This window comes from Anguilla rostrata, chromosome 14, assembly GCF_018555375.3.
Source record: "Anguilla rostrata isolate EN2019 chromosome 14, ASM1855537v3, whole genome shotgun sequence".
Lineage (NCBI taxonomy): Eukaryota > Metazoa > Chordata > Actinopteri > Anguilliformes > Anguillidae > Anguilla > Anguilla rostrata.
This window is the reverse complement of record NC_057946.1, coordinates 15135469-15153789: the sequence shown is the minus strand read 5'-3', so window position 1 is coordinate 15153789 and position 18321 is coordinate 15135469. Positions and strand designations below refer to the sequence as shown.

The following is an 18321-nucleotide window of genomic DNA, read 5'->3' as shown; positions in this document are numbered from 1 at the left end:
ATTAATAACTCAGTAATGTCCAATCAGTTGATTTGGTCAGTTGGAACAAGAACCTGCATACAGCCCTGTTACTCAAATTATGTTCCTTGAGGGCTGAGAACTGTTGGTTTTCCACCCTCCCTTTACCTGAAAGTCAGATGTGAAGACAGTCTGGCCAATCAGAGGCACAAATTGTTCGGTTATTTACCTGGGAGAAAAAAAAAACAGGGCTGGATTTGCATTTGAGGGCCAGGTTTGATTATCTGAGGCATACAGGGTGGGACTTCAGGAACAATGTTAAAAATACACCTAATTGCAGGGATCTTCATTTCTGGTCCTGGTGAGCTGCAGGATCTGCTGTTTTTTGATGTTTGGTACTTAATTTACCAATTCAAGCATTCAGTTACATCGTTAATTCTACTCACCTGGTTTCTTGGGTTTGAATTGGTTGCTGATATTAAAGCGAAAACCAAAACTAGCTGACCTATGGTCCTATTCTGAAATCTATGTAAGTCAGTGTACATAGATTTCATAATAGGACATGTTCTTTTGAAAATGAAGAGATGTATGGTGTTTGGGATTCCAGATCTGCATTCTGGTGACAGAAGAGGTTGTTTGTACCTATGGTTGGCTTTTCTTTATAAAAAAAAAAAAAAAACTTGTCTAAATAATCAAGAAAATCCACTGCCTTCAGAAAGTTTTCACCCCCATTTATAATTCCTCATTTGATATGCAGTCAAATGAAAATATTGTTTAACTGGATTTTCTTTACTCCTATATTAGTAATTATCCATGATAATTACATGACTGTTGTTTCCATCAAATATATGCAAATAATTACTAATTCATTTGACTGTGATAATCAAATAAATGCAGAACCACTATGAATATGTGAGTTTTTACTTTTATTGTGTACTGAGTTACAGCTTCCCAATTCAACACTTTCACAAATATGTACAAAAATACATTTTTGGTTATGCTATGGCTCCTTTTATCCCTTCAAAATGTAATATATAAAGTAAACAAGATAATACAAATATAGATATTACAAAGCAAATACAAGTTCATAGTTCCTTTAAAGACTGTTTTACAGAAAATTAAAATATACAGTTTTCAAAGTACATAACAATATGACAATTTAAAAAAGGAAGTACTCTATAGACACAAAGTACAGTGTGTACAAAAATAGCTACTTGGCTTCTTGGTGAAACCCCTGGAGTGATGGTGAATGTTCAGTTAGAGGACATAAACATGGTTGTGAAGGTTGTTCATCTTCCTGTGTCGTTCTCTGTAACCTCTTTGACATACATGTATTTTACATTTCCATTGCAATCAAAGAATTCAGAGTCAAGATAAAGAAAACACCTTCATTTTAATAGGACCAATCTACTATCTACCACAAACAAAGCTGAAATCCAAAATGAACAGAACGACAATGAAATAACCCTTCATGGAAGAGCCCTTATTTACAACTTAGGTGTGGTACATGCAACACAGGTGTCATTTCTTCACCAATGGGCAGTAGAAAAATAGAAAAATAAGATGTAAACATCTGAAATATTTTAGAGCTGTAACAGTTCTTCCATCAGTTGTAAGGCCATTCACATGAGCCATTTGAACAGCTGTGTCCTTTATTGGAATGTGTTTCAGCATGGGAGGTTCTGCTGGTGGGTGCTGTGCTTTCTTTACTGGCATGACAGTTATTTGGCACCAGCAGTGCTCTGACCAGTCGTCACAGGGAACTGGAGATGAGTTGCCTCAGTTTAAGGTACTCTTCCTGGGTGAGAGCCTGCAGGGATGATGAGGTAGAGTTTACCATGTAGACGTTGGCGGGTCTGCTCATTGATTGGGCTTTCTCATGTGGCCCAAGCAGGGCTGGTGAGGTTGCACACCTGTTAGTCGGGGACAAATGGCCTGTGCTTCGCTGTTCTTGCTCATGGGTACCCAGTGGTGATTTTAGAGAGGCTGACTGGACCTGACTGTTGTTTCTTCCCACCACCAGGTCCTGAGCTTCCATCAGCCCCATGGGGGATGTCTTCTGTGCTACATAATCTTTGTTCTGGAGGTAAAAGTGGTAGGGATTGCTGCCAGTAGGACCCTTTGAAAACATGTTTTGGTGGTATGGTTCAAAGCCCCGTCTACATTCTGTGTTGGCCTCCCACTCCCTGGCTGTGATGCCAGGTGAGAGTGGATGATGGTGCCGGCTGATGCTGGCATAGTGATCTCCATTTGTGGTGTGCCTCTGCTTGGTGATGGAGCCATTGAAGTTTCTGTCTTCCCCCTTGAAGCTGCTATCATTGTTCCTTTGGTGTTTATGGAAGCTCAGATCTGAGGGTTTGTCCCTCACAAGTGCTGCCTCTGAATTCACTTGCATCGGTAACCTTCCCTCTCCTCCCTTCATGTGACTCTCACGGGACTCCAAGGCCACAGCACTGAATCTGTTACGGAGACCTGACACGATGGTACCCTTAAACCAGTCCTGCAGCAGGGCCAGTGGGATCTGGATCTCCATCCTACCTGAAGACTCACTGGATGAATTCATCATAGAGCAGCTTAGATTGAGGGGACTTTGGCTAGGCTTGGGAGATTCCCCTTCTTGTTTAGACGGGAGATCTGTTTCTGGGATCTTGGTAGTCCGCACATCTGGAGTAGCCGGACCACGATGCCACAGTGGTGAGGTGCTAAAAGCCTCTGTCTTAATGGTGGGATCTGTCTCTGGAGAGGAATTGTGTGAGACTGCAGAGGAAGCGAGATCAATGACATCTCTCATAGCTGGGAAGGGACAGATACTTGGACCAGCAGGACTGGGCTTTGCAGTGGCCACTTCGGGATCCAACACCTCTGGTCCCTCTTCTTTGGCTACACTGCAGGCCTGATAAAGGGGGACCACCTTGTTGAGAAATTTAGGAGTCTTGTTGCTGCTGGTTGGGGTAAAGGAGGAAGGCTGCTGGCTGACTTTGCTGATGCCCCCCTCTTTGCAGCTCAGATTTAAGGGCTCAGCCCAACCCGAGGAGGACATGTACTCATTTGCTAACGTGCGCAGTACAACCAGGTGCTGCCTTGGCCTTTCGCTCACTTCCAGGGGTGGTGGCATGTAGAAGGCCCTGGAGTCAGGATGGGGCAGGGGTGTTGACCTGGTAGGGGAGGCTGGGAGGTAAGGTGGCAGTGCTGCACCGCTGGACTGGAAATAATGTTGCAGGTGCACAGGCATTGGAATGACCCTGGCTCTGTCTTCTAAGAAGGCATGGGAATTCTGGATGGTTAGAAAGAAAGGCGCAGACAGATAGTGAGAGAAAGTGGATGTGATAAATTATTCAAATGATATATCCATGACAATCCATGTCTGTCAGAAAACAAGATATTCAAGCAGAATCAACAAAATGGCAGTATAATTTACTGATTATCAGGTACCGCCTGACTCTAAACACTAAATACACTGTCCATAGGCTAAAGAATTGGGTGTTGGGGGAGCGACGGTACCTGGTGTAGAGTGTGCACATGTCCATAAGCTGTGCTGCGTTTTCCGCCTCGGAGGCCCTCCTCCTCGCCATGAGGATAGCTGGGACGCAATCGTTTCTGCTGGCGGGGAAGGGTTAAGTCCTTATTGCCTTCTCCCCTCAAGTAGCACTCATATGGCAGGATCAGCCTAGAGAAACACAGGGCGCAGTGAGCATAAAGTGATGCACATGTACACACACACACATACACACACACGGGTGCACACACAAATGTATGCGCATTTCGCTCACTCATACAGACAAACGCACACTTTGTATAGGAATGAAACGGGCTAGTGAGTGAAGGTGCTGTCAATGCATGCAACATACTTCTCATAGTGACGACGTGTGCAAGTGGCTGCACTGGTGCTGCGAGGGTTCCCCCCCAGCTTGTTGTACACCTGCTTCCATAACTGGTGGGCTGTAACCTGAGAAAAGGAGAGCCACATGCAAGACGTGAGTGCAAATGGTTCAAAAAAGTGCGTCAGTCACATATACCATACTACACTGCTCAGTATGCATGTCCCACACTGACGGTGAAATGCTGTTTTATGCTTCTGAATCGTACTGAGTGTAATCTATATAGGCGATTGTTATGTTAAAACCAATACTACCTGACCTAAAAGGAAGTTGAAAAACCTTTGGGATAGTTAAAGGTAAAACAAGTTAGTGATTTTAACTTTAAACGTACTGCATTCTGCAATGGGATCAACTGTCCATTCAAGTTTAGAATCTGCCATTTCCACTCTTAGAACTAGTCTACCCTTTCATAATTGATAACAATATTAATCAGGGAGATATAACTTACTGTCACCTTGCTCATACCACCCTCTTAAATTGGGTAATTGTGCTTTTTAACAGTTTACCTGGCATTTGACCAAACATAACTGCGGGTTTGTATGTCTCCAACTTCTGTCTCTAATTTTTCACTGTTACCATGAATGAGGAAGCATTCTTTAGAATTCATTGCCAAGAGATATATTTAACTAAAGATCATTTCCCGGTGTATGATCATATGACATTTTTACTGTAAATGTTGTATATGTAAATTCAATTTAAAGCAGATTCTATATTTAATGATAGATTTAACAAATAAAACAAGAGCATCATGCTGAGATTCAGTCAAGCCAAAACAATTAGGTAATTATAATGCAGAAAATGCATGTGAGTTTAACTGAATAAAATCAGCCACACACACACACACAGGCTTTCAACTGTACCTGGTTGTATCCTCCCAAGCTCTGTACAGTCTTGAACATCACAAAGAGATCAACTGTAAGGAAATCAAGAACAGACAAATGCATTATCAGCAAGGTATCACCAAAAAAAGCATTCTGTAAGCAGTAATGATTTACAGTAATCATTTGGAATGACATTGTAATATGGGAAAATTATGAGGTATTGTATGTGTGTGTGTGTGTGAACTGAAGAACATTTAACTGTGTATTTGGTATTCTTGTTTAAATGTGTTATTTTTTCACAGAATTTGAACGGAGAGAACTTCTACATATGAAATAGACACATGGATGTTTGGGTGTTTAAATGTGACATACAGTATATGAATGAAAGCATACACATGCCACTCACTCTGCTTGAATCCGAGGTGAGGTATTCTTTCAATGGGAGTGTCTCGATTCTTCATATAGGCATAGAGTTCCTTGAGGAAGGTCTCCTCAGTCATCTCCTCCTCTGGCTTCATTGTTGCCCACTCCTGTGTTCTCTCCTGCGACAGGGCACTCTAGCAGATACACAAGCACACATAACCATGTCAAAAGCTCTAACACTCTAGCAAACAGGCTCTAATTAATTGAATGCTTGCAAGCGTGAGCTGGCCTGAATAATACTGAATGCAACGCATGATATGTCAGATATGCCAACACCTCTGAATAAACACTTTCCCATATCATTGCTGTTGACCTTGTGCCAGCACTAGTGTTTCCTAAATCAGGCCATATTTGAGTTTGTGTCCCTGGGGCCATTATGAGTGATAGATCCATTGCCGTTGCGGATCCAACCTGTTCCCTGTGTGAGCTGCTGATGACTCAGAGCAAATTAATGCACCCCCATATGAGGTGGCCAGTGTGCCTAGGTGAAACGAACCAAAGAAAGCACAATGGCTCCATTGAGATCCTTGGAGACATCAACACATATGCATCCATTCTTTTTAGGTTGAAATCTGAGATTCCAAGAGATCTTTCTAAAGCACAACATTCTTGCTATGACTGTAGGACACACTGTTCTTTTGTCTCCAATGCAGGAGCTTCTTTTGATCTTATCTAGTTGTTTATTAAGTTATTTTTTCATGATATCACTGAATCAGAATGTAATGAAATGATATCAGAAAAGAACCATTTGCAGTTGTATGCAGTCACAATTCTAAGTTTAATTATAGGAATGATAGGGCCCTATTCCAGCAGTCTGCAGTCCTGCTCTTGGTCCAGGGTCTGCTGGTATTTGTTGATGCTCTGCACTTATTTGATCAATTAAAGCATTTGGTTAACCTGTTAACCGTAACTTCAATTATTTGCTGGTTTTAGGATAGAAAAAAAAAAATCCCACTGCAGACCCTGTGGTTCTCTAGAGTCAGGGCTGCAGACCCTTGTATTTTAACAAATATGGTCTAAAACGGTATGCGAGCTATATGTATGCTAACTTTCATCTGTGTCCTTTCTTCTTCTGCTCTCTGTTTTTCAGAGTCATTTCCATCTGTAAAAATGTGTTTGAAACAGTTGTCTTCTTGACCATGAGCGATAATGACAATGATCATCAGTAATTTGAAAGAAAGTATACAGGCCAAAAAAAAAGGTTTTCTTTGCACAAATATTATAATTTTATGTAGAAAAATATTGGACGCGAAAATACATGCTCAAGCTGATTATAGAATGTCCAACAATAACTGCTCAATTTGGCAGATATGAATTAATACATATAGTAAGGTGATTAATGATTATTACTTCTAACAGAAATGCTAATTATTTTGGTATAATTTTACAATAAGGTAATATGAATTGGCAATAACTAATGTAGTTATGAACTACTAACTACTGAAAAGTTCATCTATACAACTTTGTTAATGTATTTGTGCATCATTAATTCATTTTAATATCTACATTAGTTATTGCCAGTTCATATTGGGATTTTTAAAAAAAAACAGTTAATGTATTTGTTAATGGTTAAGTAATAGGTTTATCCTATGTTTTGATAATGTATAATTAATCATGTAACTAAAACATTAGTCAATGTATTTGTTAACTACTAATTTGATTTCATGTTTAATTAATGTGTATTAAAGTGTACATAATTTATTCATGTTAACACCTACATTATTTAATGCCAATTCATTTGACCTTATTGTAAAGTGTTACCATTTCTTCGTTTATATTTCATGTTTATATGTACATATTACATTTTTTATGCCAAAAAGAGAAACCGTTGCAAAAGATTGCGTTAATCATCAAACTGTAGTTTTCATAATTTGTGCCAGTACTGTATGTGCACATGCATTTTCTTATATGCTTATTGTTTATGCATTTACTGTGTACCACAGCTCATAGCTCATATTGAGGTGCTTCCATTTCAGATCCAGAATTCTTAATAGATTTCTAAATAATCACAAACTCTTGCCCTCCTAGCACCACTAATGTTTAACTTTTTTTTCTTGCAGGTTTTGAGTCTCACCTCAGCCTCAGGCTGACAAATTCTGTGGCATTCAATTGAATGTTCAAGCTAACTTGAAAAAAAGAAAATGCATTTTCTCTAATTGGTCTTCACTCTTGGCCTTCTGGGAGTTGCTGCTGGTGCAGGCTGTCATTATTTAATCTTAGCACTTAATAGATAAAATAATCCATTGATTACATATTTAAATCACCTCACCTGGTTTCTTAGGTCTGAATTGGTTGCTGATATAAGGTGCAAATGAAAACCAGCTTCCCTACTGCATTCAAAGGACAAGGGTAAATATTACTGCTGTAAGGTTACTGGATTTGCTAAAATAAATACATATGGATTTACAGTAACATTACAATTATTGATATGATCAAAACAACTGTATGTAATCTGGCAGAACATAATGCTCTTCATCACTTTATTATAAATGACCTCTTTGATTGTTAAATGCCTATAGCTCTATTGTTATACTCCAAGTTCTGTCAGACCACTCAAAATCAAAACTGCTTTTAACATACAAACCATCTCTAACCCTTATGACAACAATGCTACAGTGCGTAGTTATGGCTGTATGCAGACAATGATGTTAGAATTTTTATCTGCAGTGTCCACAGACTTTTTATGATTGACCTTGCAATAAAACAGTAATAAAAATATTATTATGTTGTTAATAATCTGCATCTATAATTGTAACAAAAAGAGTTGAGCGTGTAACATAATAGCTAGATGTAAAGCATTGGTGGTCAATCCCAGTCCTGGACTATGAGGCTGAATTTCTTGTTGCACGTAATGTAATAAGATAATACATCACATGAAAAAAGTTATTACCTCATGCAATCAACATTTTGTTATATTATAGGCAGATTATCCATTATGTGCAGTTATTATATTATGAGTTGCTACTGTATACACTTCCTGTATGACTGGAGTGGCAAATCATGCATAATATAGTTGCTATTCTTGTGCATTCCAAATCATTCCCCGGAAAGGTACTAATAAATTCCAGATGCATCAAGGTCACGTAGCCAAACTGCATTGCTTTTCACAAATTGCTTTTGACAAAAATCACTTCTCACCACTATAAATTAGCATGAAATTCACTAAAACATGATTTTGTCTCACATGATGAATTTCAATTACAATTACGTATTACCTTAAATAATTTAATTTTCAATTGCGTCTTCATCACTGAAATGGCCAAGATTTTGATCACTTCAAATTTTTATTGATCCATTTTAGTTGATTTTGTTCCTAAATAAACTGATTACTTCGTTAACTGTCATTAATATGTCATTATACCCAGAAATGTATTTTGTCCCCTGTAGGGGACATGAGTCTCTTCTTATTCTCATAATCTCATATATTCTACTCTGCTGAAACATGTTCTGTGTAGAGGACATAAAAATAAAATAATATTTTTAAAAAATATTTCCAGTGCAACATGTTAACTAAAGCACTTATATTACATCTAAAAAGTATGTAAACTTTTCTCAGGTAGAAACAGTAATACTGTATGAGGTATGCCAATACAAGGTATGCTAGATATACGACGGTTGGGCTCACTGGGGAGTAAATCATTGATAACAGATTACTACAAAGAATTAATCTTTGTAGTTACAGTTGTTATTAGCTTTTTTCAACTTTGTAATTAAGGTTATTCTGGCTGCAGATGAACAAAATATTGCCATAGCACATGTATAAATGTGAAAAAATGTGAGCTTAATTCTACATTAAATGGCAAGTGTGAAAATGACAATGAGCAATTGATTCTAAAGTATATATTTGCAATGACTGCAATCATTTGTATTTTGTATCAGTCATCATAAGATATATAAAAGTCATTACAAATGTTCTGAATGAAGAATATGTTGAACTTCTCAAAACAGATCAGCTAATTCAATCATGTCAACAACCAATTAGTTCTCTCTTCATCTTTAGTAAGTGTTGTTATTATTATTCAGCAAAATTGTGGTTTATGTCAATATTTCATTGTGTCTTTAAGTTGAGTTTTTTCTGATGTCTGAAGGTAATAAATGGCTAAAATTCAATAAATATCTGTCTTTATTTCTGCTGTAAAGTTATGTTCCTGTCAATTTAGAGCTTGAACACTTTTTTTGAACAACTTTAGTGATTGCTGAACTCACAAAGCTTGAAAATAAGTTTTGCATTTAACTGTAGATCTAAGGTGTTAAGGGAATTGTGAAATTAATTCTGTGTTTTGGAGAAACAAAATAAAATTGCACTTGGAAGAATGTTAAAGAAATACTTTACATTAAGGTTTCAGAATTTATAATAATGGCATCCTTATTCAGTTTAGTCATGAATTATGCTAAAATATAATAACTATTATTCATTAGGAAATACAAATACCTGTAACCTGCAATGAAGTTCAACAAGTCTGAAGAAATATTTTACAACAGATACAGAGTTTGAGTTATATATCTTATCCTATGTTATGTTTTTGTATACATCCTCATGGTGATCTTTGTGATCACATCGCAATTATATGATGGAAAGATGAGTTGTAGAGATTAGATGAATATAACAATATTATATACAATTTAATAAAATATGAATGTGTAACTACTTCATTTTGCCATCCAATATTTCATATGTACATCACAATTCATATATCATATGTGATGTACTTTTCAAACAGCTCAGGTGATTCAACTTTAAACACAGAAAAAAATATATATTTAAACTCAATTTATTGGTAGCATTGGACAAGCACAATTACTGCATGTGTGCACGACTTGAAAATCTGCTTTAGTCTACACTAGCCTTTTGAGAGATATGAAATATAATAGTATGTATTTAATAAGTTATGCTACAAAGCGCTACCTTTCCAAATAAAACATGAGATGGAAATTCTCAGGGCAGCAAACATATGTGTAAAATGCACATCATTAAACCCTGCTCTGATCTTCCACTGAAGCTGCACTTGTACTCCTCACTGTTAAAGTGAACAAAAATGTTCTAGTCTCTCAGATGATAATTTTGTCATAACTGTTGGCTGTAAGAAAAATGACTAAATTATGCTACATTATTATATACGTATTATGCCAGTCATGTGACTTCAGAGTAGAGCTTGTTTGGTTGTTTGTTTCTTTTTTATCACCACTCAAGAACTAACTCTACAATTTGGAATTAACCATCAAAACCACCAGAATTACTCATTTTAGCCATTTTCATGCAATTCATACACTCCTTACATTAGATTCATTGGTGCTGAAATCACAGACAGCTCAATTTAATTAAAATACCCGACTTTGCAGTAATGTTGTCCAAGTGTAATTATTTCCGTATATATTCTACTTACTTGGGAATCAGTTTAAATCCAATCAGAGGTCAGGGTTGTTTTCAGAGCCTCCAAAACTAGCCCTCTCAGCAACTGATTCCAGGACCGCTCTTGTGTCTGTCTCCAGGTGCATGCACCTGTTCTTCACACTTGAGTGACATCATAGACAGCCAACTGTTGGGTGTATCCTGTGTTCTATCCAGGCATCTATTTGAACCTGACTGGTTGTTCCTGTTTGTGGGACAGAAGCCAATATTCTGTGTAATATATATTTCAAAATAATTAGGTCGTATCCATTTAATATTTCAAATTTAAAGTCATTGAGATAAAGCAATGGTTTTTGACCTACTCATTTGCTTGTTCAGGCATTATTCTTTCATCAATAATGTGATTGATTGGCCATACAGGAAAAGCACAAGGTCACTGTGAACATATAAGGCTTTGTGCCCGACAGGAAATTGTGCACATACAGAAGAATATTCTTCTTGAGGGGATGTAAAAACCATATGTGCCTATATATTTTTCAAGTGGTTATTTTTTTATTATTCTCACAGAATAATACAAATGCAACTAACCAACCGAGATTCAAAAAAAGTGTCTGGATCTTTTCTCATTTGTAGTAATTGCGACTTTTAGAAGACCCCGGTCGTGGCTGGAGGCCAATAGTGCATTCATGAGTGCACACTCATGCACACACACACACACACAGTATGGTGATTTTTGTTGTCAGGATTCAGAACAAAACCACATATATTACACAATCATGTATATATTTTCCCCCCTATTTTTCCTTAAAAAAAAAGTATAATAGAGGACAGCGGTGTTTCTAATTTATCTGTCTGTTGTATCTAATCTGTTATAATTAATCTGTCTCTATGTGAGCTCAATGCTTCAGGTTAACAATAGAGCAGCACACAGAAATCTGTCTAATGGTATGTGTCTGTTGAAACCCTGAAGTAGACAAAGAAAAGTACTTCGAAAGGAATGCTAAATCCACTTGTGAGTATTGAGTTCTTGGTTTGTATTTATAGAATACTCTCATTCAGGGTTTCTATTGTCTTGCTGATTGGTCTCAACAATTTTTCCTCCTCCTTCAACCTTGGCCTGAATTCAGTTACAACTTGCCACGCCTAAAAAATAACAAATTATACATTTATCATTGAGAACATAAACTGCTCACAAATTGTGTATTAGATTTATGGAAATGTTCCAGTATTACTACATCATATGTGTATTCTCATTCAGAGATGGAATGTTGTTCTGTTTTGGAATAACAATACCAAAATATACCAGAAGATTAATTTCCTGAAACAAAACTAGTTTTAATCTGACAGTGTTATTGATAAGAGCAGATGTTAATTTTTCAGCACATTCATCTTTGTATGGAAAATGATCTCAGTATGTCTTAACAGAATATTCAGCAGGACTGTATTACAATACATGTATTTTCATTATTGTTGATATCAGGACTGGAATGGGGGCAAGGAGTGGTGGGTGGGGCGGAGGGTGGGGGTGGGGGACGGGTGTTGGGGGGTGGAGAGAAATGCCCCCCTAAACTAATTTCCTTAGTGCTATCTATTTTGTATATCGTTCAATAAGAAAACTCATCTTGATTATGGTTAGTACGCTTTCTTTGTACAACAGTCAGTGATCATGTCAACCTTAACCCACATGCCCATTCTACAGAAAACTATTCAATTACATAATTTGTGGTCATTTCTTGGTACCAGTGTTATTTCCTGATATACAAAGATTGCTGGTAAATATGCCTGTGTATGCTGTTGTCCATTTCAAATGTCTAGTTGTCATAACTGTTAGCTAGTTTTGACAGTCAGCTAGCTAGCTGAGGAAGAGAGCAAAGAAGGGGGGCTACCTAGAACTAAGTGTATTAAAATACATCATAAACATAAAAAGTGGATCTCAGAAGAGGACAGGAGAGGACAGGTCCATGAATGCGACAAATGAGTGAATCCCCTGTCATCACAGTATTAAGCCCTTATCACAACAACGACAGCACACCCATTTATCTCAGTTATGCTGCTGGTACCACAAGGAAGTACATAGCTAGATAATAGATGATGATAGAAATAGGGTTAGATCCTACTTGGTGCCAAAGTATTTCACCCTGAGCTGCCTCTGATTCGATATGAATCCTTTTTAATACCCAGGGAGGGTGTATATGCTGAGATAAATAGCTTCAGAAAAGGGTATGCAATTCCATTGTGTTTATCAAGAGTCACTGTTCTTCTCACAAAAGCTCTTGCCACATGAATGTGTTTAATCCTGTGGAAAATTGGAAACAGGATTCTTGCGTATATTTTTAAGAACAAAGTGCAAATCATAACTATGACAAAATTTGCTTAACTGATGAGATGGCCCTCCAGAACTATTTAAAGATAATTCTGTAAAAGAAGAATGAATCAGGTAAAGGTACATGGCACTAAACATAATTTCTTCACTCAGTTAGGCGTGTACTAGGAAGGAATGTGGATTATAGCATGAACTGGCATGGTTCCACCGAGTGAAAGGAAACCATGTTTCTGAAATGTAATTGGTATTGTTGTTGTTATAATTTTGTGTTTTCAGTAGTTTTAGTTAACTCATTGACATGTGTTTCTCCTTGAGCAGGTGTATGCAGAGATAATTGAACTTCAAGGATTAAGGACTATTTCAGGTTTTCTCACATGTAATGGCCATTAACGTTTATCAGATTTTTGGCCATTATCTTGCATTTTGTTAGGAACAGAACCCATTTGAGCGTAATGCCACTGATTTCTGCATCTGATGTAATTTAGAAGCTAATCTTTAACGTAAAGGGGTAATGCTAATGCTAGTAATTCTAAAGGTCCTTCACCTCATACAGAGCCTGCTTTTCAGCATTCAATTGGTTTCTTAATGTAATGCAAATTTATCTGTTATATATATATATATATATATATATATATATATATTAGGGATGGTGGATGGTAGGGATTTTGCAACATTCAAATAATGTGTTCTCTCCAAATGTTTTCTCCTCCCAAATTTGGCCAACATTATTCAGATTCTGATCTTTTCTTCCCACCTCTCTGATGCGATTCACTCAAGAGTCACTCAAGTTTCTCAATTACACAAATACACAAACCTGCAGAGAGACAGTGAATGAGAGCTTCCTTCAACATTGGATAGACCAGAACGACACCATTGGGCTTTGGAGACTTTAAAATTAAAATTACTCCAATGCTGTAAATGCTATATTCTGCTCCTTCCATGACTTCACAAAATATTTGGGCTTAAAATAACTGTGTTTTTGAAATAAAATAAAAAATTGACTGAGTAAACAGAAACAGGCAGTTTCTGTCATCTTCTTCACTACCATAACATTAGATTTAGATTGAAAAAAACACTGACGAAGGATTCAAGGGGAAAACACTGACAAGAAAGATCCAGCGAACAATCTGTATTTGAATCAGAACATCATGTTAAGATGCCATAAAGACACCTTCTGAAAAAAGCCAAATGAATAGAGTTGCCAACTACCCGCAACCAGAATGCAGTATGCCAAGAATTAGAAAACAACCATCTGGATGTAGATTAAAAATGACTGATTTAGCATTCTGTAACTCAGTTACAACATATAATTTCAGCCAGACTAACACTGCATGTACCTACAGCCAACTCAGCCAACTGTAGTGTGCAAGTGAACAGGTCATTCTGGAAGTTTGTAGAAACTTTATTTACAGATTACCCTATAGATTTATGCACAGAAGTGAAATGTGCAAGCAGTGGAGGGAAACTAATTGCTTGCTCAATCAAAGTTAACCAAAAAAGCTATTTATGCATGTGAATAGTGCCACAGAGATAAAATACTTTAGGATGTGAAACCCTCACATGGGTCAGTTTGCTTATTAACGAACTGAAAAATTAATGAAATACAAACGTTATATGCACATCAGTGGCTGAGATACTGCTTCGTAATGTTTGGAACAAAGAAAATGTTTTTTTTTTTTTTTACTTGGCTCTGTACTCAACAATTTTAGATCTGTAAATAAACAATTCCCATGTTTAATTTAAGGGTATTTTATACACTTTAGTTTTGTTTTTTACTTCAGCATATTAAATGCATGTTAAATTGGATTCAGATCAGATGATCAGGAGATCAGACTTGGCCAGTCAAGAATTTTCCAGTTTTTAGCTTTGAAAAGCTCCTTTGTGTCATTAGCAGTATGTTTGGAATCATTGTCTTGCTCTTGGATGAAGCGCTGTCCAATGAGTTTGGAGGCATTAGGTTAAACTTGAGCAGATTAAATGTTTCTTTACACAGTCACATCATCAACAAAGACAAGTGAGCTAATATTGGTGGCAGCCATACGTGCCCAAACCGTAACACCCCTACCACCATGTGTCACAGATGAAGGGATGCTTCGGAGCTTGGGTAGTTCCTTTTGGCCTCCACACTTTGCTCTTGCCATCACTCTGATACAAGTGAATATTGGTCTCATCTGTCCACAAGACCTTTTTGCAGAACTCTTTTAGGTACTTCTTTGTAAATTGTTACCTGGCAATCCAGTTTTTGCCACTAACTAGAGGTTTGCATCTTGCAGTGTAGCCTCTGTAGTTCTGTTAGTGAAGTCTTCAGTGGACAGTAGTCATTGACACATCCACACCTGCCTCTTGAAGAGTTTTTCTGATCTGTTGGATAGACATTTGGGTTTTTTCTTCATTATGGTGAGAAGTTTCAGTCATCAACAGTAGAGGACTTCCTTACCAGGCCCTTTGCAACTGAGCTCACTAGTGCTCTCTTTCTTCTGAATGATGTTCCATTGATTTTGATAAGCCTAAGGTTTCGCCTATGCCTCTGACAGTTCTTTATGAATTTCTCAGCCTCACAATTATTTCCTTGACTTTCATCAGCACAACTCTGGTCCTTGAATTGAGAATAAAACGGAAAGCTCTCTTGTACCTGGACTAAGGATCTGTAACTTTATTTCCTTTTATAGTTACTAAAAATGTATATATATATATTTTTTTAATATATTATTTTTTAAAATATTTACAAAAGCAGGACGTCAAGCTCAATATCCTACTTGTCTTCTCCTTCAGGGCAGCCAGTTGAGTGAGTCTCTATAACACAGTCTGCTTTGAACAGATTTAATTCCATAATGATAGCAGTTGCAATGGGAGTGAAACTGGGTTGCAGACTGGAAAAACTTGTTAAAGCACAAACACACACAACAAGAAATTTAAGACACACGGCATATAGTAATACAGTTTCAGGTTTCAAATGGGGAGTGAATTAGAACAGGGCTTCAGTGTGCCAGGCCCGGAGGACTGTGACTGAGGCTAAGCAGGTTTTCCACGTCACAACAACTCACAAACCTTGGTAAAGGGGCTAAACAGATTCAGTCATAATAGATTAATTGACAGACTGCTAGTAGGTATTCAAACAGTTGTAGCAAGAAACAGGTATTGTCTTATTGATTGGGTCCAATTACATTTGCAATTACTCCATCGCAGGACACACAGCTTTCAGTGCAATAGCATGCTTGACAAACGACATAAAATCCAAACGCTCACCCTGACACAGCAAGACATCTACAAGAGGTGAAACAAACCTTCATTACATCAGACAGCCAGGTGATGTTGTTACGTAATGCAAATACAGTCAGAAGTGCAATGAAATGTCTTTTTGTACAGTACGGGTGTTCTAATCCTTTTATTTACAGAAACCACACCTTCTTTAATGACCTACTGTAATCACATTGAATTGCAATCTATACTCTGTTGTTGCAACACTCTCACAATTTTAGATTATCTTCTTTAACACGGGAGCACATGTTATTCTTTTTATTTTTTTTCCTCTAGATACCTGTTAACTGTTTTTCATTAGCGGATTATTTAGAGATTATTTCCATGAGATACAGTTAAATGTGGTTGAAGCCATCTGTGGCTACCAGGACTTGACATTAACTTTTTGGTTCAGCCACTGTGGTGAGTAGTTTTCACTAGCCATTCAGCATTTTCACCAGCAAGAGAATCTGTTAAATTTATTTTAACAGAAACCATCATATGAGAGAGAGAAGAGAGAGAGAAAATATGTATTTTTTAATAATTAAGTAGTCTATACTTAAAAAAAAATATATATATATACCACTCTGTTACATACAGCGTTAGCTTTCAGCTCAAAATTCTTTAACAAAATATGCATTTCAGGTTCATTTAAATGAGTGTCCAAGTGTCAGTGTGGAGATGATGACATGTATCCACAGTTTCAAATAATGTTGATAAAATAGGCACAATTTTGTGATGAAAATAAAAATTGTTTTATTACTCATCTATAGTCTAATTGAGGAGAACTGGCTATATCTGATGGTATTGAGAATGATGCGCATGTAGGCTAATTAGCTTATATTTATTAGGTAATGTCAACACTGTGCATATACGCTTTTATTTTTTTTTTTCAACTTTATTGTTAAATTGCAATTAGGCTACAAAATATCAGTATTGTTGGTGTAGAAATATAACTGATATGAGTAGGCTCATGCACCATTTGCCACCAATTAAATCAAACACTGTGTCAACCTACTTTCTTCTTTTGTTTTTGTGCAGTGCAATATAAACTGAAGCAACTCTGAAATCATGGACGTAGTTTCGTAAGTTTATGCTTCTTTAGTGAGTTGTTGTTTTCTGTGTTTAGCACGGCAAATCGTGGAAACTACCGTGTTTTCTGATTGCAACCGCAAAATTTGTACCAGCGCTCTCCACTGGCATGAAGTGTCACTAAACTAATGTGAAGCGACAATAAGTATTCATAAGTCTGTGTGCGGCGCCATGCACGGCTACTCCTAGCTTGACTGTGGAAGCAATATTCAAGAGGGTGAAGGGGCTGGGTCTACGGGATGAGTACAAAGTGTGCACCCAATGTTCATGGGAGTTGTAGTATCAGCTCAAATAGTTAATTATTTCAGATGCCTTTTGTGAACTACACATAGAAAATGCTACCAAAAGATCACCTGCCAAAGTGGCTAGTAAGGGTGAAGGAGTTTCATGCCACTGCCAAATTCTGCCCGCATTTGGCAGGTGTTAATCTCAAGCCCTGGTGGCTGAACCTCGGTGCCGTGTACACCCACGGTCGTCAATTTGTTGCATGGTTCCAGTCCCTGGGGGATCAATTATGTAAGCACTTATTTGAGCATCTTCCTGGTCTGTCTTCCTGTCAGTAATTTGGTAGCTTGTTTCCTCCCTAGATGGTCTCCACATAGTTGGCAGGAAAGAGTCCCTGGTGACCATCTTTGTTGCAACCCCTCCACCAGGCCTTGTCCACAGTTTCCACCACACTGATGATGTCTCCAGGCACCAGGGACAGCTCTGATTCACGTTCTGGAGTTGTGGCAGGGAGGAACAGAGAAGTGGTCAGAGCCCAGTCTGTATTGTACTGCGCTTTTTCCTTTAAAAATGCATCAGACAGAGAAGAGCTACACTCAGTCTTCATTACATATGCCTCAAACACAGTGGGTGGTAACACTTAACACAATCATAAATAAAATAAAAGTTCACAAATACAAATTTGAGAAATGAGCCCCATTATGGAATGTTAATAATGAAAAAGGTCTTTCACACAACTTTCATGGGACAATGAGGACAGATCCGGATGCAAACAAAAAATAGGTTTGGGCTTTCCTTGGATGTAAAAGATTTTTTAGAAAGTAGAAATATTGTTGGACTTCCTTTTAGTAATTTAAAATACACATGGAACACTATTTGGATTAAATATATCAGTAGGATGGATTTCATTTGGGGAGTAGCTAATATTTTTGAATGTCACAATGACAATCATAGTTAACTGTGCATTTGATATGTTCTATTCAAATGCTTCCCATTTGTGACAACAATAACCAA

The 18321-nt window shown here is 37.4% G+C and overlaps 2 protein-coding genes across 5 annotated transcripts in view; both read right to left on the bottom strand.

The window, feature by feature from the left end:
• Positions 1-865: 865 nt before the first annotated feature.
• On the bottom strand, positions 866-10597 carry LOC135238902 (uncharacterized). 2 transcript variants are annotated; one of them, XM_064307059.1, is made up of 6 exons: positions 10465-10597; positions 5064-5214; positions 4697-4749; positions 3807-3904; positions 3460-3625; positions 866-3232 (listed from the first exon to the last, which is right to left on the bottom strand). In XM_064307059.1, exons 2-6 carry the CDS (start codon positions 5173-5175, stop codon positions 1712-1714), a joined length of 1950 nt encoding a protein of 649 aa, XP_064163129.1. In that variant the 5' UTR covers positions 5176-5214; positions 10465-10597; the 3' UTR covers positions 866-1711. The 2 variants fall into 2 exon arrangements, with proteins under 2 accessions (XP_064163129.1, XP_064163131.1); XM_064307061.1 differs by lacking the exon at positions 10465-10597 and having other exon boundaries at positions 5064-5651.
• A 4962-nt stretch (positions 10598-15559) lies between these two features.
• LOC135239270 (drebrin-like) overlaps positions 15560-18321 on the bottom strand; it is a 30941-nt gene continuing 28179 nt past the window's right edge. For all 3 annotated transcript variants that reach the window (XM_064307820.1, XM_064307819.1, XM_064307818.1), the window contains one exon: positions 15560-17802. The gene's annotated coding sequence lies outside the window, so the exon portion shown is untranslated. The remainder of the gene's footprint in view (positions 17803-18321) is intronic.